Source organism: Anser anser, assembly GCF_964211835.1.
Source record: "Anser anser genome assembly, chromosome: 28".
NCBI classification, from domain to species: domain Eukaryota; kingdom Metazoa; phylum Chordata; class Aves; order Anseriformes; family Anatidae; genus Anser; species Anser anser.
The window spans coordinates 2,029,221-2,054,600 of NC_139749.1; the positions used below are offsets into that span (position 1 = coordinate 2,029,221).

Genomic DNA, 25,380 nt, shown 5'->3' on the forward strand with positions numbered 1-25,380 from the left:
AAGGACTGCAAGGCACTCAGGTAGGAGTTTAGGAGCATCCCTAACCATTGCCCTTTTCCCTGCCCCATGGGACATGTGCTACTCCTTGCTCTCCAATTCACCCAAAGGCCAAGCAAAGAGCTGTGGCTGTGTTGGCATTGTGGGTGAAGCCCATTCCACCTGGGGGATTAGGAATTCATTGGGGTTTATTGGTGCCGTGAGGTCAGCTTCAGTAGCAGCTGGCCTTTCAAGACGTTATGTGTCACAGCTTGTTCCTCCCATCACATCCCTGTTCTCCTGTGCATGTTTGAGCCTCAGTGTCCTCAGTGGGGAGGGATATAATTGCTCCACGTCTCCACGTGTGTCATGAAGGGTTTCAGTTTTATTGCATGAATATCTGGGGCTTCCAACTCTGTTCAACGCCGCAGGCTGTCTGAGACAGATATAAAAGGGCTGAGGGCTTCGCAGCCCTCTATTCTGCTTCCTCCACTTGTCTCTAAACAGATCACCTGGGTAAGTCGTGCTCTTGGAGGTTTCTCGGGGCTCTCTCCCTACCTCCATCAGTTCAGCCTCTCCCCAGATCCTTGCCTAATTCTGCCTGCCCTTTGCAGTACTCCTTGCCTGCGTGGAAGATGTCTTGCTCCAGCCTGTGTGCTCCTGTGTGTGGGGTGGCCGCCCCGGCCCCAGTGGCTGACAGTGCCAACGAGCCCTGCGTGCGGCAGTGCCCCGACTCCACCGTGGTGATCCAGCCCCCGGCCACGGTGCTCACCTTGCCCGGGCCCATCCTCAGCTCCTTCCCGCAGCATGCCGTGGTCGGCTCGGCCGGAGTCCCGGGTGTTGCAGGGGGCTTCGGCGGCACTTTTGGAGGCCGTGGTGGCTTTGGGGGCTATGGAGGCCTTGGGGGCTATGGCGGCCTTTTGGGCTATGGAGGCCTTGGTGGTTATGGAGGCCTTGGGGGCTATGGAGGCCTTGGAGGCTATGGGGGCTATGGAGCCTTTGGGAGCTGTGGATACGGAGGCTGGCGCCGGGGCCTCAGGTACCTCAGTGGCAGCTGTGGGCCCTGCTAAGCCCACCACTGGCTCCAGCCCCTGACGAAGGAGAGCTCCAGAGCTGCCCCGGAATGTCATAACATGACACCATCAGGAAGGCTCCCCTTTATCATCGCTGGTCTCCAGAGCATGGAGGCCTAATGCCTGCATGGGGCCCACCTCTGTCCTTCTCCTCCCTGCTTGAGCTTCTCTACAGGACTTGCTGCCCCATGACGATGCAGCCAAGCAACGGACGCCTCCTGTGGCATTGCGGCTGCTCACCAACGCTCTGCCTTCTGCAAGGAGTCAGGGGCTGCCTTTCTGCCATCTCCCTGCTCCCCTGGACCTGAAATAAAAACTCTGTTGCACCTCATTCTGGACCCTGTCTTTTCTGTGACCCTTCCTCCGTTTGCTTCTTGCTGTAAGGCTGGGGAGCTGCCACCGCGGAGTCCTCAGGGGCCCCGTATGCACTCCCTCACCTCCTCCAAAAACCCTGCGCAGCACGGCCATTACAAGAGGGTTGCCACAGCCTCCCCAAGGGAAAAGGCCTGGTTAGAGTCAGCTGGGAGGCCACGGGACAGAGGGAGGAGGCGGAGGTCCACCCACCAGCCTTTCCTCCAGCCCCTCGGGTTTCCCTCCTCTTCCTCCCACATCTCCATGGAGCACTTGCATGCCTTTCCCCATCCCTGGGCCAGAAGCTCTCCCCTGATGAAGGAGGGCTCTAGAGCTTCCATGGAACATCCCTACCTGATGTTGCCAGGAAGGGCTCCTCTTCAGCATCCCTGGGCTTCAGAGCCTGGAGGTTTCATGCCTGCATGGGGCCCATCTCTGTCTTTGTCCTTCCTGCTTGAGCTTTTTTTCAGGACTTGCTGCCCCATGATGACACTGCCCAGCACCATACGCCTGTTCCTGTGGCATTGCTGATGCTCACCTCTTCTCTTGTTTATGCAAGGAGTCGGGCCTGCCCCTGGCCAGGGGCTACCCTTCTGCTGTCTCCATGCTCCCTTGGAACTGAAATAAAATCTCTGTTGCACCACATTTTCGACCCCATTTTTTGCATGTTCCTACCTCCATTCACTTCTTGCTGTGAGGCCAGGGAGCTGCCACTGGAGCATTTTCAGGGGCCCTGCAGGCGTTCCCTCAACTCCTCCAAATGCCCTGCACAGCACGGCCATTATAAGATGGTCAGAACAGCCTCCCTAAGGGCATAGGCCTGGTTAGAGCCAAGTGGAAGGCCACGGGACAGAGGAAGGAGGCGGAGGTCCTCCGACCAGCCTTTCCTCCAGCCCCTCGGGTTTCCCTCCTCTTCCTCCCACATCTCCATGGAGCACTTGCACGCCTTTCCCCATCACTGGGCCAGAAGCTCTTCCCTGTATACACAGCTTGCCTGCTTGCTGCTGGTGGACACAGCTCTGCCCGGGTAGGACAGCAGTGCTCCACACAGCCCCATACTGCAGACATGCTGCCAGGCCATGGCTGCCCTTCCTCACACACCAGCACACCAAGCGACCTGCACGGCCAGGCCCCCAGAACACCTGGCCACAACAGCTGTGAGGAGGCACGACTGCTGCCTCCCACCACTCTGCCCTCACCCAGCATGCAGGGGATGCTATGTGAGGCAGCACCCAGTGGTTGGCTGGGGGTCCTAGCACTGGAGCCTGGGGAGTGGTGTGGATGGGCAGAAATGGAAAAGAGGTCCTCAAGCACAAGAGGAGACACACAAACTTCTGCGCAGGTGGTGGAGGAAAGCTGTGGCTGCTCGGACAGTTTGCTGCTGTTTTCCCCTTCCCCTGTCTTGACAATTACGGGTGATGCATGTTTTCTTGAGCCCCCAGCAGCGACCAATGTGCTGCCCCACTGCTCTTCTTGATTTCCCTGGCAGGAACCGTCTCCAAGAAAGACCACTGTGCAGAGCCAGGATCACACAATCACGAGATGTTTGGGAAAGGAAGGGACATGAGGAGGGTACAGACACCCACCTCCTACTCAAGGCCTTTGTGCCCCCTGGCTCTGGATGGCTGCAATGTGTACATGATGTGAGGGGAACCTTGGGCAGACTTGGCTGTGTCTCCTTCACCCCTTCCCAGTGCCACCAGTTGCAGCTGGGCACATGAGCACAGTCAGCAGGTGGCAGGAGCCCTGACCATGCAGTGGCCGTCTCCCTGTCTCCCCAGACCTCCACGGGTGACCATAGAAAAGGCAATATAAAGAGGTCAAACATGCTGTGGTGGCTGTGCAAGACGTCTGTTTCTCTGTCGTGTTCTCAAAGAACATTGAGATTGAAAACATTGAGAACATTGCCATTCTTCCCGCTGAGAGAAGGGAGGAGGTTCAGGGGGCTGTCCTCTACAAGACCCACTGGGGACTCTGATCTTCAGTCGTAATGCCCTGCCCCAGCGGCCCAAAGGCCCCATTAGCAAAGCCAGGAGTGCAGCCAGCGGCCCAACTGCCCCGGCTCTGAGGTTTGGGGGAAGTCTGGAAGAAGAAGGATGAAGAAATACCATGGGTCGAGAATGTGGTGCAATAGAGCTTTTATTGCAAGTCCAGGGGAGCAGGAAGATGGCAGAAAGGCAGCCCCTGTCCAGGAGCATCCACCAACTCCTTGGAAAAAGCACAGAGAATGGAACCAGAAATGACGCCACAGGAACAGGAGGAAGGTGCTGGGTTGCGTATCACGGGGCAGCAAGTCCTAAAGACAATCTCTAGCGGGGCAGGTAAAAGTCAGAGTTGCGCCCCATGAAGGCATAGGGCCCCCAAGCTCTGGAGGCCAGTGATGATGAAGGGGTGCCCTTCCTGATGGTGTCATGGCGGGACATACCAGGGCAGCTCTGGAGCTCTCCTTTGTCAGAGGTTGGAGCCAGAGGTGGGCTTAGCAGGGCCCGCAGTTGCCACTGAGGTACCTGAGGCCCCGACGCCAGCCGCCATATCCGCAGCTCCCAAAGGCTCCATAGCCCCCATAGCCTCCAAGGCCTCCATAGCCCCCAAGGCCTCCATAACCACCAAGGCCTCCATAGCCCAAAAGGCCGCCATAGCCCCCAAGGCCTCCATAGCCCCCAAAGCCACCACGGCCTCCAAAAGTGCCGCCGAAGCCCCCTGCCACACCCGGGACTCCGGCCGAGCCGACCACGGCATGCTGCGGGAAGGAGCTGAGGATGGGCCCGGGCAAGGTGAGCACCGTGGCCGGGGGCTGGATCACCACGGTGGAGTCGGGGCACTGCCGCACGCAGGGCTCGTTGGCACTGTCAGCCACTGGGGCCGGGGCGGCCACCCCACACACAGGGGCACACAGGCTGGAGCAGGACATCTTCCACGCGGGCAAGGAGTACTGCAAAGTGCAGGCAGAGTTAGGCAAGGATCTGGGGAGAGGCTGTACTGATGGAGGCAGGGAGAGAGCCGCGAGAAGCCTCCAAGAGCACGACTTACCAGGTGATCTGTTTAGAGACAAGTGGAGGAAGCAGGATAGAGGGCTGCGAAGCCCTCAGCCCTTTTATACCTGTCCCAGACAGCCTGCAACATCAGGCAGGGGGCGGTGGTGGAAGCCTCAGATATTCATGCAATAAAGCCAGCACAAATCATGACACACTTGGAGACGTGGAGCAATTATATCCCTCCCCATCAGGGACACTGTGGCTCAAACTTGCCCTGGGGAGCAGGGAGGTGATGGGAGTGACAAACCGTGCCATTCAACTACATCAAAGGCCAGACACTGCTGAAGCTGACCTGAAACACCAATAAACCCTGATTTTTCCCTAATCCCAAACGTTCTCTATGTGGAAGAATCACGGGTAATTGGCGGAAGATGTGCTTTGCAACCCTGTGCACAGCCAGCACGCCTGCCATTACCTCCCTTTTATGGGCTGGTAAACAGAGGTGGTGGAAGTTTGGGTAAAGGGATGAAGCCATCCCAACCACTTGCAAAAGCTCCCAAACATTCACCATCACCCTGTACAGGCAAGGACTGCAAGGCACTCAGGTAGGAGTTTAGGAGCATCCCTAACCATTGCCCTTTTCCCTGCCCCATGGGACATGTGCTACTCCTTGCTCTCCAATTCACCCAAAGGCCAAGCAAAGAGCTGTGGCTGTGTTGGCATTGTGGGTGAAGCCCATTCCACCTGGGGGATTAGGAATTCATTGGGGTTTATTGGTGCCGTGAGGTCAGCTTCAGTAGCAGCTGGCCTTTCAAGACGTTATGTGTCACAGCTTGTTCCTCCCATCACATCCCTGTTCTCCTGTGCATGTTTGAGCCTCAGTGTCCTCAGTGGGGAGGGATATAATTGCTCCACGTCTCCACGTGTGTCATGAAGGGTTTCAGTTTTATTGCATGAATATCTGGGGCTTCCAACTCTGTTCAACGCCGCAGGCTGTCTGAGACAGATATAAAAGGGCTGAGGGCTTTGCAGCCCTCTATTCTGCTTCCTCCACTTGTCTCTAAACAGATCACCTGGGTAAGTCGTGCTCTTGGAGGTTTCTCGGGGCTCTCTCCCTACCTCCATCAGTTCAGCCTCTCCCCAGATCCTTGCCTAATTCTGCCTGCCCTTTGCAGTACTCCTTGCCTGCGTGGAAGATGTCCTGCTCCAGCCTGTGTGCTCCTGTGTGTGGGGTGGCCGCCCCGGCCCCAGTGGCTGACAGTGCCAACGAGCCCTGCGTGCGGCAGTGCCCCGACTCCACCGTGGTGATCCAGCCCCCGGCCACGGTGCTCACCTTGCCCGGGCCCATCCTCAGCTCCTTCCCGCAGCATGCCGTGGTCGGCTCGGCCGGAGTCCCGGGTGTGGCAGGGGGCTTCGGCGGCACTTTTGGAGGCCGTGGTGGCTTTGGGGGCTATGGAGGCCTTGGGGGCTATGGCGGCCTTTTGGGCTATGGAGGCCTTGGTGGTTATGGAGGCCTTGGGGGCTATGGAGGCCTTGGAGGCTATGGGGGCTATGGAGCCTTTGGGAGCTGTGGATACGGAGGCTGGCGCCGGGGCCTCAGGTACCTCAGTGGCAGCTGTGGGCCCTGCTAAGCCCACCACTGGCTCCAGCCCCTGACGAAGGAGAGCTCCAGAGCTGCCCCGGAATGTCATAACATGACACCATCAGGAAGGCTCCCCTTTATCATCGCTGGTCTCCAGAGCATGGAGGCCTAATGCCTGCATGGGGCCCACCTCTGTCCTTCTCCTCCCTGCTTGAGCTTCTCTACAGGACTTGCTGCCCCATGACGATGCAGCCAAGCAACGGACGCCTCCTGTGGCATTGCGGCTGCTCACCAACGCTCTGCCTTCTGCAAGGAGTCAGGGGCTGCCTTTCTGCCATCTCCCTGCTCCCCTGGACCTGAAATAAAAACTCTGTTGCACCTCATTCTGGACCCTGTCTTTTCTGTGACCCTTCCTCCGTTTGCTTCTTGCTGTAAGGCTGGGGAGCTGCCACCGCGGAGTCCTCAGGGGCCCCGTATGCACTCCCTCACCTCCTCCAAAAACCCTGCGCAGCACGGCCATTACAAGAGGGTTGCCACAGCCTCCCCAAGGGAAAAGGCCTGGTTAGAGTCAGCTGGGAGGCCACGGGACAGAGGGAGGAGGCGGAGGTCCACCCACCAGCCTTTCCTCCAGCCCCTCGGGTTTCCCTCCTCTTCCTCCCACATCTCCATGGAGCACTTGCATGCCTTTCCCCATCCCTGGGCCAGAAGCTCTCCCCTGATGAAGGAGGGCTCTAGAGCTTCCATGGAACATCCCTACCTGATGTTGCCAGGAAGGGCTCCTCTTCAGCATCCCTGGGCTTCAGAGCCTGGAGGTTTCATGCCTGCATGGGGCCCATCTCTGTCTTTGTCCTTCCTGCTTGAGCTTTTTTTCAGGACTTGCTGCCCCATGATGACACTGCCCAGCACCATACGCCTGTTCCTGTGGCATTGCTGATGCTCACCTCTTCTCTTGTTTATGCAAGGAGTCGGGCCTGCCCCTGGCCAGGGGCTACCCTTCTGCTGTCTCCATGCTCCCTTGGAACTGAAATAAAATCTCTGTTGCACCACATTTTCGACCCCATTTTTTGCATGTTCCTACCTCCATTCACTTCTTGCTGTGAGGCCAGGGAGCTGCCACCGGAGCATTTTCAGGGGCCCTGCAGGCGTTCCCTCAACTCCTCCAAATGCCCTGCACAGCACGGCCATTATAAGATGGTCAGAACAGCCTCCCTAAGGGCATAGGCCAGGTTAGAGCCAAGTGGAAGGCCACGGGACAGAGGAAGGAGGCGGAGGTCCTCCGACCAGCCTTTCCTCCAGCCCCTCGGGTTTCCCTCCTCTTCCTCCCACATCTCCATGGAGCACTTGCACGCCTTTCCCCATCACTGGGCCAGAAGCTCTTCCCTGTATACACAGCTTGCCTGCTTGCTGCTGGTGGACACAGCTCTGCCCGGGTAGGACAGCAGTGCTCCACACAGCCCCATACTGCAGACATGCTGCCAGGCCATGGCTGCCCTTCCTCACACACCAGCACACCAAGCGACCTGCACGGCCAGGCCCCCAGAACACCTGGCCACAACAGCTGTGAGGAGGCACGACTGCTGCCTCCCACCACTCTGCCCTCACCCAGCATGCAGGGGATGCTATGTGAGGCAGCACCCAGTGGTTGGCTGGGGGTCCTAGCACTGGAGCCTGGGGAGTGGTGTGGATGGGCAGAAATGGAAAAGAGGTCCTCAAGCACAAGAGGAGACACACAAACTTCTGCGCAGGTGGTGGAGGAAAGCTGTGGCTGCTCGGACAGTTTGCTGCTGTTTTCCCCTTCCCCTGTCTTGACAATTACGGGTGATGCATGTTTTCTTGAGCCCCCAGCAGCGACCAATGTGCTGCCCCACTGCTCTTCTTGATTTCCCTGGCAGGAACCGTCTCCAAGAAAGACCACTGTGCAGAGCCAGGATCACACAATCACGAGATGTTTGGGAAAGGAAGGGACATGAGGAGGGTACAGACACCCACCTCCTACTCAAGGCCTTTGTGCCCCCTGGCTCTGGATGGCTGCAATGGGTACATGATGTGAGGGGAACCTTGGGCAGACTTGGCTGTGTCTCCTTCACCCCTTCCCAGTGCCACCAGTTGCAGCTGGGCACATGAGCACAGTCAGCAGGTGGCAGGAGCCCTGACCATGCAGTGGCCGTCTCTCTGTCTCCCCAGACCTCCACGGGTGACCATAGAAAAGGCAATATAAAGAGGTCAAACATGCTGTGGTGGCTGTGCAAGACGTCTGTTTCTCTGTCGTGTTCTCAAAGAACATTGAGATTGAAAACATTGAGAACATTGCCATTCTTCCCGCTGAGAGAAGGGAGGAGGTTCAGGGGGCTGTCCTCTACAAGACCCACTGGGGACTCTGATCTTCAGTCGTAATGCCCTGCCCCAGCGGCCCAAAGGCCCCATTAGCAAAGCCAGGAGTGCAGCCAGCGGCCCAACTGCCCCGGCTCTGAGGTTTGGGGGAAGTCTGGAAGAAGAAGGATGAAGAAATACCATGGGTCGAGAATGTGGTGCAATAGAGCTTTTATTGCAAGTCCAGGGGAGCAGGAAGATGGCAGAAAGGCAGCCCCTGTCCAGGAGCATCCACCAACTCCTTGGAAAAAGCACAGAGGATGGAACCAGAAATGACACCACAGGAACAGGAGGAAGGTGCTGGGTTGCGTATCACGGGGCAGCAAGTCCTGAAGAGAATCTCAAGCGGGGCAGGTAAAAGTCAGAGTTGCGCCCCATGCAGGCACGAGGCCCCCAAGCTCTGGAGGCCAGTGATGATGAAGGGGTGCCCTTCCTGCTGGTGTCATGGCGGGACATACCAGGGCAGCTCTGGAGCTCTCCTTTGTCAGAGGTTGGAGCCAGAGGTGGGCTTAACAGGGCCCGCAGTTGCCACTGAGGTACCTGTGGCCCCGACGCCAGCCGCCATATCCGCAGCTGCCAAATGCTCCATAGCCCCCATAGCCTCCAAGGCCTCCATAGCCACCAAGGACTCCATAACCACCAAGGCCTCCATAGCCCAAAAGGCCGCCATAGCCCCCAAGGCCTCCATAGCCCCCAAAGCCACCACGGCCTCCAAAAGTGCCGCCGAAGCCCCCTGCCACACCCGGGACTCCTGCCGAGCCGACCACGGCATGCTGCGGGAAGGAGCTGAGGATGGGCCCGGGCAAGGTGAGCACCGTGGCCGGGGGCTGGATCACCACGGTGGAGTCAGGGCACTGCTGCACGCAGGGCTCGTTGAAGCTGTCAGCCACTGGGGCCGGGGCAGCCACCCCGCACACAGGAGCACACAGGCTGGAGCAGGACATCTTCCACGCAGGCAAGGAGTACTGCAAAGTGCAGGCAGAGTTAGGCAAGGATCTGGGGAGAGGCTGTACTGACGGAGGCAGGGAGAGAGCCGTGAGAAGCCTCCAAGAGCACGACTTACCAGGTGATCTGTTTAGAGACAAGTGGAGGAAGCAGGATAGAGGGCTGCGAAGCCCTCAGCCGTTTTATACCTGTCCCAGACAGCCTGTAACATCAGGCAGGGGGCGGTGGTGGAAGCCTCAGATATTCATGCAATAAAGCCAGCACAAATCATGACACACTTGGAGACGTGGAGCAATTATATCCCTCCCCATCAGGGACACTGTGGCTCAAACTTGCCCTGGGGAGCAGGGAGGTGATGGGAGTGACAAACCATGCCATTCAACTACATCAAAGGCCAGACACTGCTGAAGCTGACCTGAAACACCAATAAACCCTGATTTTTCCCTAATCCCAAACGTTCTCTATGTGGAAGAGTCACAGGCAATTGGCGGAAGATGTGCTTTGCAACCCTGTGCACAGCCAGCACGCCTGCCATTACCTCCCTTTTATGGGCTGGTAAACAGAGGTGGTGGAAGTTTGGGTAAAGGGATGAAGCCATCCCAACCACTTGCAAAAGCTCCCAAACATTCACCATCACCCTGTACAGGCAAGGACTGCAAGGCACTCAGGTGGGAGTTTAGGAGCATCCCTAACCATTGCCCTTTTCCCTGCCCCATGGGACATGTGCTACTCCTTGCTCTCCAATTCACCTGAAGGCCAAGCAAAGAGCTGTGGCTGTGTTGGCATTGTGGGTGAAGCCCAATCCGCCTGGGGGATTAGGAATTCATTGGGGTTTATTGGTGCCGTGAGGTCAGCTTCAGTAGCAGCTGGCCTTTCAAGACGTTATGTGTCACAGCTTGTTCCTCCCATCACATCCCTGTTCCCCTGCGCATGTTTGAGCCTCAGTGTCCCTGAAGGGGAAGGAATATAATTGCTCCACGTCTCCACGTGTGTCATGAAGGGTTTCAGTTTTATTGCATGAATATCTGGGGCTTCCAACTCTGTTCAATGCCGCAGGCTGTCTGAGACAGATATAAAAGGGCTGAGGGCTTTGCAGCCCTCTATCCTGCTTCCTCCACTTGTCTCTAAACAGATCACCTGGGTAAGTCGTACTCTTGGAGGTTTCTCGGGGCTCTCTCCCTACCTCCATCAGTTCAGCCTCTCCCCAGATCCTTGCCTAATTCTGCCTGCCCTTTGCAGTACTCCTTGCCTGCGTGGAAGATGTCCTGCTCCAGCCTGTGTGCCCCTGTGTGTGGGGTGGCCGCCCCGGCCCCAGTGGCTGACAGTGCCAATGAGCCCTGCGTGCGGCAGTGCCCCGACTCCACCGTGGTGATCCAGCCCCCGGCCACGGTGCTCACCTTGCCCGGGCCCATCCTCAGCTCCTTCCCGCAGCATGCCGTGGTCGGCTCGGCCGGAGTCCCAGGTGTTGCAGGGGGCTTCGGCGGCACTTTTGGAGGCCGTGGTGGCTTTGGGGGCTATGGAGGCCTTGGGGGCTATGGCGGCCTTTTGGGCTATGGAGGCCTTGGTGGTTATGGAGGCCTTGGGGGCTATGGAGGCCTTGGAGGCTATGGGGGCTATGGAGCCTTTGGGAGCTGTGGATACGGAGGCTGGCGCCGGGGCCTCAGGTACCTCAGTGGCAGCTGTGGGCCCTGCTAAGCCCACCACTGGCTCCAGCCCCTGACGAAGGAGAGCTCCAGAGCTGCCCCGGAATGTCATAACATGACACCATCAGGAAGGCTCCCCTTTATCATCGCTGGTCTCCAGAGCATGGAGGCCTAATGCCTGCATGGGGCCCACCTCTGTCCTTCTCCTCCCTGCTTGAGCTTCTCTACAGGACTTGCTGCCCCATGACGATGCAGCCAAGCAACGGATGCCTCCTGTGGCATTGCGGCTGCTCACCAACGCTCTGCCTTCTGCAAGGAGTCAGGGGCTGCCTTTCTGCCATCTCCCTGCTCCCCTGGACCTGAAATAAAAACTCTGTTGCACCTCATTCTGGACCCTGTCTTTTCTGTGACCCTTCCTCCGTTTGCTTCTTGCTGTAAGGCTAGGGAGCTGCCACCGCGGAGTCCTCAGGGGCCCCGTATGCACTCCCTCACCTCCTCCAAAAGCCCTGCGCAGCACGGCCATTACAAGAGGGTTGCCACAGCCTCCCCAAGGGCAAAGGCCTGGTTAGAGTCAGCTGGGAGGCCACGGGACAGAGGAAGGAGGCGCAGGTCCACCCACCAGCCTTTCCTCCAGCCCCTCGGGTTTCCCTCCTCTTCCTCCCACATCTCCATGGAGCACTTGCATGCCTTTCCCCATCCCTGGGCCAGAAGCTCTCCCCTGATGAAGGAGGGCTCTAGAGCTTCCATGGAACATCCCTACCTGATGTTGCCAGGAAGGGCTCCTCTTCAGCATCCCTGGGCTTCAGAGCCTGGAGGTTTCATGCCTGCATGGGGCCCATCTCTGTCTTTGTCCTTCCTGCTTGAGCTTTTTTTCAGGACTTGCTGCCCCATGATGACACTGCCCAGCACCATACGCCTGTTCCTGTGGCATTGCTGATGCTCACCTCTTCTCTTGTTTATGCAAGGAGTCGGGCCTGCCCCTGGCCAGGGGCTACCCTTCTGCTGTCTCCATGCTCCCTTGGAACTGAAATAAAATCTCTGTTGCACCACATTTTCGACCCCATTTTTTGCATGTTCCTACCTCCATTCACTTCTTGCTGTGAGGCCAGGGAGCTGCCACCGGAGCATTTTCAGGGGCCCTGCAGGCGTTCCCTCAACTCCTCCAAATGCCCTGCACAGCACGGCCATTATAAGACGGTCAGCACAGCCTCCCTAAGGGCATAGGCCTGGTTAGAGCCAAGTGGAAGGCCACGGGACAGAGAAAGGAGGCGGACGTCCTCCGACCAGCCTTTCCTCCAGCCCCTCGGGTTTCCCTCCTCTTCCTCCCACATCTCCATGGAGCACTTGCACGCCTTTCCCCACCACTGGGCCAGAAGCTCTTCCCTGTATACACAGCTTGCCTGCTTGTAGCTGGTGGACACAGCTCTGCCCGGGTAGGACAGCAGTGCTCCACACAGCCCCATACTGCAGACATGCTGCCAGGCCATGGCTGCCCTTCCTCACACACCAGCACACCAAGCGACCTGCACGGCCAGGCCCCCAGAACACCTGGCCACAACAGCTGTGAGGAAGCACGACTGCTGCCTCCCACCACTCTGCCCTCACCCAGCATGCAGGGGATGCTATGTGAGGCAGCACCCAGTGGTTGGCTGGGGGTCCTAGCACTGGAGCCTGGGGAGTGGTGTGGATGGGCAGAAATGGAAAAGAGGTCCTCAAGCACAAGAGGAGACACACAAACTTCTGCGCAGGTGGTGGAGGAAAGCTGTGGCTGCTCGGACAGTTTGCTGCTGTTTTCCCCTTCCCCTGTCTTGACAATTACGGGTGATGCATGTTTTCTTGAGCCCCCAGCAGCGACCAATGTGCTGCCCGACTGCTCTTCTTGATTTCCCTAGCAGGAACCGTCTCCAAGAAAGACCACTGTGCAGAGCCAGGATCACACAATCACGAGATGTTTGGGAAAGGAAGGGACATGAGGAGGGTACAGACACCCACCTCCTACTCAAGGCCTTTGTGCCCCCTGGCTCTGGATGGCTGCAATGGGTACATGATGTGAGGGGAACCTTGGGCAGACTTGGCTGTGTCTCCTTCACCCCTTCCCAGTGCCACCAGTTGCAGCTGGGCACATGAGCACAGTCAGCAGGTGGCAGGAGCCCTGACCATGCAGTGGCCGTCTCTCTGTCTCCCCAGACCTCCACGGGTGACCATAGAAAAGGCAATATAAAGAGGTCAAACATGCTGTGGTGGCTGTGCAAGACGTCTGTTTCTCTGTCGTGTTCTCAAAGAACATTGAGATTGAAAACATTGAGAACATTGCCATTCTTCCCGCTGAGAGAAGGGAGGAGGTTCAGGGGGCTGTCCTCTACAAGACCCACTGGGGACTCTGATCTTCAGTCGTAATGCCCTGCCCCAGCGGCCCAAAGGCCCCATTAGCAAAGCCAGGAGTGCAGCCAGCGGCCCAACTGCCCCGGCTCTGAGGTTTGGGGGAAGTCTGGAAGAAGAAGGATGAAGAAATACCATGGGTCGAGAATGTGGTGCAATAGAGCTTTTATTGCAAGTCCAGGGGAGCAGGAAGATGGCAGAAAGGCAGCCCCTGTCCAGGAGCATCCACCAACTCCTTGGAAAAAGCACAGAGAATGGAACCAGAAATGACGCCACAGGAACAGGAGGAAGGTGCTGGGTTGCGTATCACGGGGCAGCAAGTCCTGAAGAGAATCTCAAGCGGGGCAGGTAAAAGTCAGAGTTGCGCCCCATGAAGGCATAGGGCCCCCAAGCTCTGGAGGCTAGTGATGATGAAGGGGTGCCCTTCCTGCTGGTGTCATGGCGGGACATACCAGGGCAGCACTGGAGCTCTCCTTTGTCAGAGGTTGGAGCCAGAGGTGGGCTTAGCAGGGCCCGCAGTTGCCACTGAGGTACCTGAGGCCCCGACGCCAGCCGCCATATCCGCAGCTCCCAAAGGCTCCATAGCCCCCATAACCCCCAAGGCCTCCATAGCCCCCAAGGCCTCCATAACCACCAAGGCCTCCATAGCCCAAAAGGCCGCCATAGCCCCCAAGGCCTCCATAGCCCCCAAAGCCACCACGGCCTCCAAAAGTGCCGCCGAAGCCCCCTGCAACACCTGGGACTCCTGCCGAGCCGACCACGGCATGCTGCGGGAAGGAGCTGAGGATGGGCCCGGGCAAGGTGAGCACCGTGGCCGGGGGCTGGATCACCACGGTGGAGTCGGGGCACTGCCGCACGCAGGGCTCGTTGGCGCTGTCAGCCACTGGGGCCGGGGCGGCCACCCCACACACAGGGGCACACAGGCTGGAGCAGGACATCTTCCACGCGGGCAAGGAGTACTGCAAAGTGCAGGCAGAGTTAGGCAAGGATCTGGGGAGAGGCTGTACTGATGGAGGCAGGGAGAGAGCCGCGAGAAGCCTCCAAGAGCACGACTTACCAGGTGATCTGTTTAGAGACAAGTGGAGGAAGCAGGATAGAGGGCTGCGAAGCCCTCAGCCCTTTTATACCTGTCCCAGACAGCCTGCAACATCAGGCAGGGGGCGGTGGTGGAAGCCTCAGATATTCATGCAATAAAGCCAGCACAAATCATGACACACTTGGCGATGTGGAGCAATTATATCCCTCCCCATCAGGGACACTGTGGCTCAAACTTGCCCTGGGGAGCAGGGAGGTGATGGGAGTGACAAACCGTGCCATTCAACTACATCAAAGGCCAGACACTGCTGAAGCTGACCTGAAACACCAATAAACCCTGATTTTTCCCTAATCCCAAACGTTCTCTATGTGGAAGAATCACGGGTAATTGGCGGAAGATGTGCTTTGCAACCCTGTGCACAGCCAGCACGCCTGCCATTACCTCCCTTTTATGGGCTGGTAAACAGAGGTGGTGGAAGTTTGGGTAAAGGGATGAAGCCATCCCAACCACTTGCAAAAGCTCCCAAACATTCACCATCACCCTGTACAGGCAAGGACTGCAAGGCACTCAGGTGTGAGTTTAGGAGCATCCCTAACCATTGCCCTTTTCCCTGCCCCATGGGACATGTGCTACTCCTTGCTCTCCAATTCACCCAAAGGCCAAGCAAAGAGCTGTGGCTGTGTTGGCATTGTGGGTGAAGCCCATTCCACCTGGGGGATTAGGAATTCATCGGGGTTTATTGGTGCCGTGAGGTCAGCTTCAGTAGCAACTGGCCTTTCAAGACGTTATGTGTCACAGCTTGTTCCTCCCATCACATCCCTGTTCTCCTGTGCATGTTTGAGCCTCAGTGTCCTCAATGGGGAGGGATATAATTGCTCCACGTCTCCACGTGTGTCATGAAGGGTTTCAGTTTTATTGCATGAATATCTGGGGCTTCCAACTCTGTTCAACGCCGCAGGCTGTCTGAGACAGATATAAAAGGGCTGAGGGCTTTGCAGCCCTCTATTCTGCTTCCTCCACTTGTCTCTAAACAGGTCACCTGGGTAAGTCGTGCTCTTGGAGGTTTCTCGGGGCTCTCTCCCTACCTCCATCAGTTCAGCCTCTCCCCAGATCCTTGCCTAATTCTGCCTGCCCTTTGCAGTACTCCTTGCCTGCGTGGAAGATGTCCTGCTCCAGCCTGTGTGCCCCTGTGTGTGGGGTGGCCGCCCCGGCCCCAGTGGCTGACAGTGCCAACGAGCCCTGCGTGCGGCAGTGCCCCGACTCCACCGTGGTGATCCAGCCCCCGGCCACGGTGCTCACCTTGCCCGGGCCCATCCTCAGCTCCTTCCCGCAGCATGCCGTGGTCGGCTCGGCCGGAGTCCCGGGTGTTGCAGGGGGCTTCGGCGGCACTTTTGGAGGCCGTGGTGGCTTTGGGGGCTATGGAGGCCTTGGGGGCTATGGCGGCCTTTTGGGCTATGGAGGCCTTGGTGGTTATGGAGGCCTTGGGGGCTATGGAGGCCTTGGAGGCCTTGGGGGCTATGGAGCCTTTGGGAGCTGTGGATACGGAGGCTGGCGCCGGGGCCTCAGGTACCTCAGTGGCAGCTGTGGGCCCTGCTAAGCCCACCACTGGCTCCAGCCCCTGACGAAGGAGAGCTCCAGAGCTGCCCCGGAATGTCATAACATGACACCATCAGGAAGGCTCCCCTTTATCATCGCTGGTCTCCAGAGCATGGAGGCCTAATGCCTGCATGGGGCCCACCTCTGTCCTTCTCCTCCCTGCTTGAGCTTCTCTACAGGACTTGCTGCCCCATGACGATGCAGCCAAGCAACGGACGCCTCCTGTGGCATTGCGGCTGCTCACCAACGCTCTGCCTTCTGCAAGGAGTCAGGGGCTGCCTTTCTGCCATCTCCCTGCTCCCCTGGACCTGAAATAAAAACTCTGTTGCACCTCATTCTGGACCCTGTCTTTTCTGTGACCCTTCCTCCGTTTGCTTCTTGCTGTAAGGCTGGGGAGCTGCCACCGCGGAGTCCTCAGGGGCCCCGTATGCACTCCCTCACCTCCTCCAAAAGCCCTGCGCAGCACGGCCATTACAAGAGGGTTGCCACAGCCTCCCCAAGGGAAAAGGCCTGGTTAGAGTCAGCTGGGAGGCCACGGGACAGAGGAAGGAGGCGCAGATCCACCCACCAGCCTTTCCTCCAGCCCCTCGGGTTTCCCTCCTCTTCCTCCCACATCTCCATGGAGCACTTGCATGCCTTTCCCCATCCCTGGGCCAGAAGCTCTCCCCTGATGAAGGAGGGCTCTAGAGCTTCCATGGAACATCCCTACCTGATGTTGCCAGGAAGGGCTCCTCTTCAGCATCCCTGGGCTTCAGAGCCTGGAGGTTTCATGCCTGCATGGGGCCCATCTCTGTCTTTGTCCTTCCTGCTTGAGCTTTTTTTCAGGACTTGCTGCCCCATGATGACACTGCCCAGCACCATACGCCTGTTCCTGTGGCATTGCTGATGCTCACCTCTTCTCTTGTTTATGCAAGGAGTCGGGCCTGCCCCTGGCCAGGGGCTACCCTTCTGCTGTCTCCATGCTCCCTTGGAACTGAAATAAAATCTCTGTTGCACCACATTTTCGACCCCATTTTTTGCATGTTCCTACCTCCATTCACTTCTTGCTGTGAGGCCAGGGAGCTGCCACCGGAGCATTTTCAGGGGCCCTGCAGGCGTTCCCTCAACTCCTCCAAATGCCGTGCACAGCACGGCCATTATAAGATGGTCAGAACAGCCTCCCTAAGGGCATAGGCCTGGTTAGAGCCAAGTGGAAGGCCACGGGACAGAGGAAGGAGGCGGAGGTCCTCCGACCAGCCTTTCCTCCAGCCCCTCGGGTTTCCCTCCTCTTCCTCCCACATCTCCATGGAGCACTTGCACGCCTTTCCCCACCACTGGGCCAGAAGCTCTTCCCTTTATACACAGCTTGCGTGCTTGTAGCTGGTGGACACAGCTCTGCCCGGGTAGGACAGCAGTGCTCCATACAGCCCCATACTGCAGACATGCTGCCAGGCCATGGCTGCCCTTCCTCACACACCAGCACACCAAGCGACCTGCACGGCCAGGCCCCCAGAACACCTGGCCACAACGGCTGTGAGGAGGCACGACTGCTGCCTCCCACCACTCTGCCCTCACCCAGCATGCAGGGGATGCTATGTGAGGCAGCACCCAGTGGTTGGCTGGGGGTCCTAGCACTGGAGCCTGAGGAGTGGTGTGGATGGGCAGAAATGGAAAAGAGGTCCTCAAGCACAAGAGGAGACACACAAACTTCTGCGCAGGTGGTGGAGGAAAGCTGTGGCTGCTCGGACAGTTTGCTGCTGTTTTCCCCTTCCCCTGTCTTGACAATTATGGGTGATGCATGTTCTCCTGAGCCCCCAGCAGCGAACAACGTGCTGCCCGACTGCTCTTCTTGATTTCCCTGGCAGGAACCGTCTCCAAGAAAGACCACTGTGCAGAGCCAGGATTACGATCAGGAGATGTTTGGGAAAGGAAGGGACATGAGGAGGGTACGGACACCCACCTCCTGCTCAAGGCCTTTGTGCCCCCTGGCTCTGGATGGCTGCAATGGGTACATGATATGAGGGGAACCTTGGACAGACTTGGCTGTGTCTCCTTCACCCCTTTCCCAGTGCCACCAGTTGCAGCTGGGCACATGAGCACAGTCAGCAAGTGGCAGGAGCCCTGACCATGCAGTGGCCGTCTCTCTGTCTCCCCAGACCTCCACAGGTGACCATAGAAAAGGCAATATAAAGAGGTCAAACATGCTGTGGTGGCTGTGCAAGACGTCTGTTTCTCCGTCGTGTTCTCAAAGTAGGATTGGGTATGCATTGCCATTCTTCCCACTGAGAGAAGGGAGGAGGTTCAGGGGGCTGTCCTCTACAAGACCCACTGGGGACTCTGATCTTCAGTCGTAATGCCCTGCCCCAGCGGCCCAAAGGCCCCATTAGCAAAGCCAGGAGTGCAGCCAGCAGCCCAACTGCCCCGGCTCTGAGGTTTGGGGGAAGTCTGGAAGAAGAAGGATGAAGAAATACCATGGTGTCCTGGTTCCAGTTAGGACAGAGTTAAGTAGCTCATAGTAGCTGGTAGGGTGCTATGTTTTGGATTAGGATGAGAAGAGCGCTGATAACATGCTGATGTTTTAATTGTTGCAGAGCAGTGTTTACATCAGGCCAAGGACTTTTCGGCTTCTCGCTCTGTCCTGCCAGCGAGCAGGCTGGGGGTGCAGCAGGAGCTGGGAGGGGACAGACCCAGGACAGCTGACCCAAACTGGCCAAAGGGGTATTCCATACCACCTGACGTCATGCTAAACAATATATAGGGGTGGCTGGCCGGGGTGGGGGGGCCGGCTGCTCGGGAATAGGCTGGGCATCGGTCAGCGGGTGGTGAGCAATTGCATTGTGCATCACTTGTTTTCTTACACATTATTATTGTTAATACTATTATCATTATCACTATTGTTGTTATTATTGTTATTAATATATTCCTTATATTCCTTATATTATTATATTCCTGTCTTAATAAACTGTCTTTATCTCAACTCACCGGCTTCACTTTCCCGTTTCTCTCCCCCATCCCAGAGAGGGAGGGTGGAGGGTGAACGAACGGCTGTGTGGTGTTTAGCTGCCAGCCGGGTTAAACCACAACAGTCCTTTTGGCACCCAACGTGGGGCACGAAGGGTTGAGATATCGACAAATCTGACCAGAGTGTGTTAAATTAAAATTGGTATAAGTATTGGACCTGCTTAATAGTTGCTAGTCACGATGTTGATTGCCTTAATCTCCAGTCTGCTGTACCTGTATTCCAAATTGAGTTTTATGGTGCGTTACTTTCTGTATGTGCTCCCTGTTGCACTGTTTATCCTTTCCTGGCCCTGGTTTAAGATTGTTATGGTACTGTGCGGTGTAACAATGGCTTATGAAATGATGAAATATCTGGTCACGACTTTAACCTGGTATTTGTACTCAGCACTGACGTCGACTCTATACTTTGGAAACCATATCTCGGAAACTATTAGCAATTACACCTATTGCCTGTTTTCGTTAGGGAGCCAATCTGTGAAGGGGACAGGGGAAGACATGTTTCCCTACCTGTTCACTCTCCCTTTCTCCTTCACCACCACCCTCTTATCCCCCAGTGAATGAAGTGGCTAAATTACTCCGGCAGTACGAAGGAAATCTCTCCTCTTCCCTACAGGCCTGTGTCTCGGCTGTCGAGAAACTCTCTGAAGAGGTCCACCAACTTAAAGAGAATTTATCTTCCCCTCCACCTGAACGAACCAGTGTCCACCAGCTAAAAGAGAATGCTTTGGAGAAACTTTCTGAAAAGATCCACCAACTTGAAGAAAGATTATCTTCCCCTCCACCTGAACGAAACAGTGTCCACCAGCTAAAAGAGAATACTTTGGAGAAACTTTCCGAAAAGATCCACCAACTTGAAGAGAGATTATTTTCCTCCCCACCTGTACAAACCAGTGTCTCAGCTATTAGGGGTAAACGTTCATCTATGCAAGGAAGACAATATGGTGGGCACACACACCGCGCCACCCTGTGGTTTTACCTATGTGACCATGGAGAGGACATGAGAAAATGGGATGGAAAATCTACTGCGACCCTAGAGGCATGGGTACGTGAATTGCAAAGGAAAACAAGTGGGAAAAAGGAATTCTCTGAAAAGTTTGCTGCTCCAACTTCCAGCAGGCAGTCCTTTAGACACAGAAACGAAGATTCTGACCAGGACTAGAGGGGCCCTGCATCCAGCCAGGGGGAGGAAAGGGACAATCGAGTTTATTGGACTGTGTGGATTCGATGGCCTGGCACGTCAGACGCACAGAAGTATAAGGCTTTGGTAGACACCGGTGCACAATGTACTCTAATGCCATCAAGCTATAAAGGGCCAGAGCCCATCTGTATTTATGGTGTGACGGGGGGATCCCAGCAGTTAACTGTATTGGAGGCTGAAGTGAGTCTAACCGGTAATGAGTGGCAAAAGCACCGTATTGTGACTGGCCCAGATGCTCCGTGCATCCTTGGCATAGACTATCTTAGAAGAGGATATTTCAAGGACCCAAAAGGGTTCCGCTGGGCTTTTGGCATAGCTGCCTTGGAGACAGAGGACATTAAACAGTTGTCTACCTTGCCTGGTCTCTCAGAGGACCCTTCTGTTGTGGGGTTGCTGAGGGTTGAAGAACAGCAAGTGCCGATTGCTACCACAACTGTGCACCGGCGGCAATATCGCACCAACCGAGACTCCCTGAGTCCCATCCATAAGCTAATTCGTCAACTGGAGAGCCAAGGAGTGATCAGCAAGACTCATTCACCTTTTAATAGTCCCATATGGCCAGTGCGAAAGTCTAATGGTGAGTGGAGACTAACAGTGGACTATCGTGGCCTGAACGAAGTCACGCCACCACTGAGTGCTGCAGTGCCGGACATGCTAGAACTCCAGTATGAACTGGAATCAAAGGCAGCCAAGTGGTATGCCACAATTGATATCGCTAATGCATTTTTCTCCATCCCTCTAGCAGCACAGTGCAGGCCACAGTTTGCTTTCACTTGGAGGGGAGTCCAATATACTTGGAATCGGCTGCCCCAGGGGTGGAAACACAGCCCTACCATTTGCCATGGACTGATCCAGTCTGCGCTGGAGCAGGGGGAAGCTCCTGAACACCTGCAGTACATCGATGACATCATTGTGTGGGGTGACACTGCAGAAGAAGTTTTCGAGAAAGGGAAGAAAATAGTCCAAATCCTTCTGAAGGCCGGTTTTGCCATAAAACAGAATAAAGTTAAAGGACCTGCACGAGAGATCCAGTTTTTAGGAATAAAATGGCAAGATGGACGCCGTCAAATCCCAACGGATGTGATCAACAAGATAACAGCTATGTCTCCACTAACTAGCAAAAAAGAAACACAAACTTTCCTAGGTGTCGTGGGGTTTTGGAGAATGCATATTCCAAATTACAGTCTGATTGTAAACCCGCTCTACCAAGTAACCCGTAAGAAGAATGCTTTTGAATGGGGCCCTGAGCAACGACAAGCCTTTGAACAAATTAAGCAGGAAATAGTTCATGCAGTAGCCCTCGGGCCAGTCCGAACAGGACCAGATGTAAAGAATGTGCTCTACACCGCAGCCGGGGAGAATGGTCCCACCTGGAGCCTCTGGCAGAAAGAACCTGGGGAAACTCGAGGTCGACCCCTGGGGTTTTGGAGTCGGGGATACAGAGGATCTGAAGCCCGCTATACTCCAACTGAAAAGGAGATATTGGCAGCATATGAAGGAGTTCGATCTGCTTCGGAAGTGGTCGGTACTGAAGCGCAGCTCCTCCTGGCACCCCGACTGCCGGTACTAGGCTGGATGTTCAAAGGAAGGGTCCCCTCTACACATCATGCAACTGATGCTACATGGAGCAAGTGGGTTGCACTGATTACTCAGCGAGCTCGAATAGGAAACCCCAGTCGCCCAGGAATCTTGGAGGTGATTATGGACTGGCCAGAAGGCAAATACTTTGGGATATCATCAGAGGAGGAGGTGGTTCGTGCTGAAGAAGCCCCACTGTACAACAAGCTACCGGAAAATGAGAAGAAATATGCCTTGTTCACTGACGGGTCCTGTCGTATTGTGGGAAAGCATCGGAGATGGAAAGCTGCTGTATGGAGTCCTACACGACGAGTTGCAGAAGCTGCTGAGGGAGAAGGTGAATCGAGTCAGTTTGCAGAAGTGAAAGCCATTCAGCTGGCTTTAGATATTGCTGAACGAGAAAAGTGGCCAGTTCTCTATCTCTATACTGATTCATGGATGGTAGCAAATGCCCTGTGGGGGTGGTTACAGCAATGGAAGCAGAACAACTGGCAGCGCAGGGGCAAGCCCATCTGGGCTGCGGCATTGTGGCAAGATATTGCTGCCCGGGTAGAGAACCTGGTTGTAAAGGTACGCCATGTAGATGCTCATGTGCCCAAGAATCGGGCTACTGAAGAACATCAAAACAACCAGCAGGTGGATCAGGCTGCTAAGATTGAAGTGGCTCAGGTGGACCTGGACTGGCAACATAAAGGTGAATTATTTATAGCCCGATGGGCCCATGACACCTCAGGCCATCAAGGTAGAGATGCAACATACAGATGGGCTCGTGATCGAGGGGTGGACCTGACCATGGACACTATAGCACAGGTTATTCATGACTGTGAAACGTGCTGCAATCAAGCAAGCCAAACGGTCAAAACCTCTTTGGTATGGAGGACGATGGCTGAAATATAAATATGGAGAGGCCTGGCAGATTGATTACATCACACTCCCTCAAACCCGCAACGGCAAGCGCCACGTACTTACAATGGTGGAAGCAACCACCGGATGGCTGGAAACATATCCTGTGCCCCATGCCACCGCCCGGAACACTATCCTGGGCCTTGAAAAGCAAGTCTTATGGCGACATGGCACCCCAGAGAGAATTGAGTCAGACAACGGGACTCATTTCCGAAACAACCTTATAGACACTTGGGCCAAAGAACATGGTATTGAGTGGGTGTATCACATCCCCTATCATGCACCAGCCTCTGGAAAAGTTGAATGATACAATGGACTGTTGAAGACTACACTGAAAGCAATGGGTTCTGGGACATTCAAAAATTGGGATACACATTTGGCAAAGGCCACCTGGTTAGTCAATACCAGGGGATCTGCCAACCGAGCTGGACCTGCCCAATCAAACCTGTTACGCACTGTAGAAGGGGATAAAGTTCCTGTAGTGCACGTAAGAAACATGCTGGGTAAAACAGTCTGGGCTACTCCTGCCTCAGGAAAAGGCAAACCCATTCGTGGAATTGCTTTTGCTCAGGGACCTGGATGCACTTGGTGGGTAATGCAAAAGAATGGGGAGGTCCGGTGTGTACCTCAAGGGGATTTGATACTGGGTGAGAATAGCCCATGAGTTGAATTGTAGTATGTTAATTATTATATAATAATGTATGTCATCACTACCATGATTGCTATATATCATAGATGAAAATGGTGATTAATTAGAATGTATTGGACAGAGTGTAACCTGAGCATGACATAAATGGTATGGAATAAGGGGTGGATATCTGTCCTGGTTCCAGTTAGGACAGAGTTAAGTAGCTCATAGTAGCTGGTAGGGTGCTATGTTTTGGATTAGGATGAGAAGAGCGCTGATAACATGCTGATGTTTTAATTGTTGCAGAGCAGTGTTTACATCAGGCCAAGGACTTTTCGGCTTCTCGCTCTGTCCTGCCAGCGAGCAGGCTGGGGGTGCAGCAGGAGCTGGGAGGGGACAGACCCAGGACAGCTGACCCAAACTGGCCAAAGGGGTATTCCATACCACCTGACGTCATGCTAAACAATATATAGGGGTGGCTGGCCGGGGTGGGGGGGCCGGCTGCTCGGGAATAGGCTGGGCATCGGTCAGCGGGTGGTGAGCAATTGCATTGTGCATCACTTGATTTCTTACACATTATTATTGTTAATACTATTATCATTATCACTATTATTATTATTATTGTTATTATTATATTCCTTATGTTCCTTATATTATTATATTCCTGTCTTAATAAACTGTCTTTATCTCAACTCACCGGCTTCACTTTCCCGTTTCTCTCCCCCATCCCAGAGAGGGAGGGTGGAGGGTGAGCGAACGGCTGTGTGGTGTTTAGCTGCCAGCCGGGTTAAACCACAACACATGGGTCGAGAATGTGGTGCAATAGAGCTTTTATTGCAAGTCCAGGGGAGCAGGAAGATGGCAGAAAGGCAGCCCCTGTCCAGGAGCATCCACCAACTCCTTGGAAAAAGCACAGAGAATGGAACCAGAAATGACGCCACAGGAACAGGAGGAAGGTGCTGGGTTGCGTATCACGGGGCAGCAAGTCCTAAAGACAATCTCTAGCGGGGCAGGTAAAAGTCAGAGTTGCGCCCCATGAAGGCATAGGGCCCCCAAGCTCTAGAGGCCAGTGATGATGAAGGGGTGCCCTTCCTGCTGGTGTCATGGCGGGACATACCAGGGCAGCACTGGAGCTCTCCTTTGTCAGAGGTTGGAGCCAGAGGTGGGCTTAGCAGGGCCCGCAGTTGCCACTGAGGTACCTGAGGCCCCGACGCCAGCCGCCATATCCGCAGCTCCCAAAGGCTCCATAGCCCCCATAGCCCCCAAGGCCTCCATAGCCCCCAAGGCCTCCATAACCACCAAGGCCTCCATAGCCCAAAAGGCCGCCATAGCCCCCAAGGCCTCCATAGCCCCCAAAGCCACCATGGCCTCCAAAAGTGCCGCCGAAGCCCCCTGCCACACCCGGGACTCCTGCCGAGCCGACCACGGCATGCTGCGGGAAGGAGCTGAGGATGGGCCCGGGCAAGGTGAGCACCGTGGCCGGGGGCTGGATCACCACGGTGGAGTCGGGACACTGCCGCACGCAGGGCTCATTGGCGCTGTCAGCCACTGGGGCCGGGGCGGCCACCCCACACACAGGGGCACACAGGCTGGAGCAGGACATCTTCCACGCAGGCAAGGAGTACTGCAAAGGGCAGGCAGAATTAGGCAAGGATCTGGGGAGAGGCTGTACTGATGGAGGCAGGGAGAGAGCCCCGAGAAGCCTCCAAGAGCACGACTTACCAGGTGATCTGTTTAGAGACAAGTGGAGGAAGCAGGATAGAGGGCTGCAAAGCCCTGAGCCCTTTTTTAACTCTCCCAGACAGGCTGTGGCATCGGGCAGGAGGCGGTGGTGGAAGCCCCAGATATTCATGCATTTAAGCCACCACAACTCATGAGACACGTGGAGACGTGGAGCAATTATATCCCTCCCCACTGGGGACATTGAGGCTCAAATGTGTCCTGGGGTACAGGGAGGTGATGAGAGGAACAGACTGTGGCACTCATCTACATGACAGACCAACTGCTGCAAAGCTGACATCATGGCACCAATAAACCCCAATGAATTCCTAATCCCCCAGGTGGTTTGGGCATCACCCACAACACCAAAACAGCTACAGCTCTTTGGTTGGCCTTCAGGTTAGTTGGAGAGCAAGGAGTACCACATG

General features: G+C 55.8%; 8 protein-coding genes across 8 annotated transcripts; 4 read left to right on the forward strand and 4 right to left on the reverse strand.

Annotated features, from left to right (window-relative positions):
- Window positions 1–507: 507 nt before the first annotated feature.
- On the forward strand, window positions 508–1,380 carry LOC310887466 (uncharacterized protein). Its single transcript, XM_083813453.1, has one exon. The coding sequence runs from the start codon at window positions 612–614 to the stop codon at window positions 1,044–1,046; it is 435 nt and encodes a 144-aa protein (XP_083669579.1). The 5' UTR covers window positions 508–611; the 3' UTR covers window positions 1,047–1,380.
- Window positions 1,381–3,832: 2,452 nt separating this feature from the next.
- LOC310887469 (uncharacterized protein) lies at window positions 3,833–4,489 on the reverse strand. Its single transcript, XM_083813456.1, has one exon. It carries the CDS (start codon window positions 4,309–4,311, stop codon window positions 3,877–3,879), a length of 435 nt encoding a protein of 144 aa, XP_083669582.1. The 5' UTR covers window positions 4,312–4,489; the 3' UTR covers window positions 3,833–3,876.
- A 960-nt stretch (window positions 4,490–5,449) lies between these two features.
- Window positions 5,450–6,340, forward strand: LOC310887465 (uncharacterized protein). The gene has a single exon (XM_083813452.1). It carries the CDS (start codon window positions 5,572–5,574, stop codon window positions 6,004–6,006), a length of 435 nt encoding a protein of 144 aa, XP_083669578.1. The 5' UTR covers window positions 5,450–5,571; the 3' UTR covers window positions 6,007–6,340.
- Window positions 6,341–8,420: 2,080 nt separating this feature from the next.
- Window positions 8,421–9,417, reverse strand: LOC310887462 (uncharacterized protein). The gene is made up of 2 exons (XM_083813449.1): window positions 9,391–9,417; window positions 8,421–9,292 (listed from the first exon to the last, which is right to left on the reverse strand). Exon 2 carries the CDS (start codon window positions 9,269–9,271, stop codon window positions 8,837–8,839), a length of 435 nt encoding a protein of 144 aa, XP_083669575.1. The 5' UTR covers window positions 9,272–9,292; window positions 9,391–9,417; the 3' UTR covers window positions 8,421–8,836.
- LOC310887468 (uncharacterized protein) lies at window positions 9,292–11,542 on the forward strand. Its single transcript, XM_083813455.1, has one exon. It carries the CDS (start codon window positions 10,533–10,535, stop codon window positions 10,965–10,967), a length of 435 nt encoding a protein of 144 aa, XP_083669581.1. The 5' UTR covers window positions 9,292–10,532; the 3' UTR covers window positions 10,968–11,542.
- Window positions 11,543–13,093: 1,551 nt separating this feature from the next.
- Window positions 13,094–14,241, reverse strand: LOC310887472 (uncharacterized protein). Its single transcript, XM_083813459.1, has one exon. It carries the CDS (start codon window positions 14,230–14,232, stop codon window positions 13,798–13,800), a length of 435 nt encoding a protein of 144 aa, XP_083669585.1. The 5' UTR covers window positions 14,233–14,241; the 3' UTR covers window positions 13,094–13,797.
- Window positions 14,242–15,473: 1,232 nt separating this feature from the next.
- Window positions 15,474–16,261, forward strand: LOC310887467 (uncharacterized protein). Its single transcript, XM_083813454.1, has one exon. The coding sequence runs from the start codon at window positions 15,493–15,495 to the stop codon at window positions 15,925–15,927; it is 435 nt and encodes a 144-aa protein (XP_083669580.1). The 5' UTR covers window positions 15,474–15,492; the 3' UTR covers window positions 15,928–16,261.
- A 7,461-nt stretch (window positions 16,262–23,722) lies between these two features.
- LOC310887438 (uncharacterized protein) lies at window positions 23,723–25,157 on the reverse strand (the record flags this gene model as incomplete). Its single annotated transcript, XM_083813417.1, has 1 exon — window positions 23,723–25,157. One exon carries the CDS (start codon window positions 25,155–25,157, stop codon window positions 24,402–24,404), a length of 756 nt encoding a protein of 251 aa, XP_083669543.1. The 3' UTR covers window positions 23,723–24,401.
- Between the last annotated feature and the right edge of the window lie 223 nt (window positions 25,158–25,380).

What these genes read in the sequence shown, in the direction of transcription:
- LOC310887468 (XM_083813455.1), top strand. Translation starts at nt 10,533, where the DNA reads ATGTCCTGCTCCAGCCTGTGTGCCCCTGTGTGTGGGGTGGCCGCCCCG.
- LOC310887467 (XM_083813454.1), top strand. Translation starts at nt 15,493, where the DNA reads ATGTCCTGCTCCAGCCTGTGTGCCCCTGTGTGTGGGGTGGCCGCCCCG.
- LOC310887462 (XM_083813449.1), bottom strand. Translation starts at nt 9,271, where the DNA reads ATGTCCTGCTCCAGCCTGTGTGCTCCTGTGTGCGGGGTGGCTGCCCCG.
- LOC310887465 (XM_083813452.1), top strand. Translation starts at nt 5,572, where the DNA reads ATGTCCTGCTCCAGCCTGTGTGCTCCTGTGTGTGGGGTGGCCGCCCCG.
- LOC310887469 (XM_083813456.1), bottom strand. Translation starts at nt 4,311, where the DNA reads ATGTCCTGCTCCAGCCTGTGTGCCCCTGTGTGTGGGGTGGCCGCCCCG.
- LOC310887466 (XM_083813453.1), top strand. Translation starts at nt 612, where the DNA reads ATGTCTTGCTCCAGCCTGTGTGCTCCTGTGTGTGGGGTGGCCGCCCCG.
- LOC310887472 (XM_083813459.1), bottom strand. Translation starts at nt 14,232, where the DNA reads ATGTCCTGCTCCAGCCTGTGTGCCCCTGTGTGTGGGGTGGCCGCCCCG.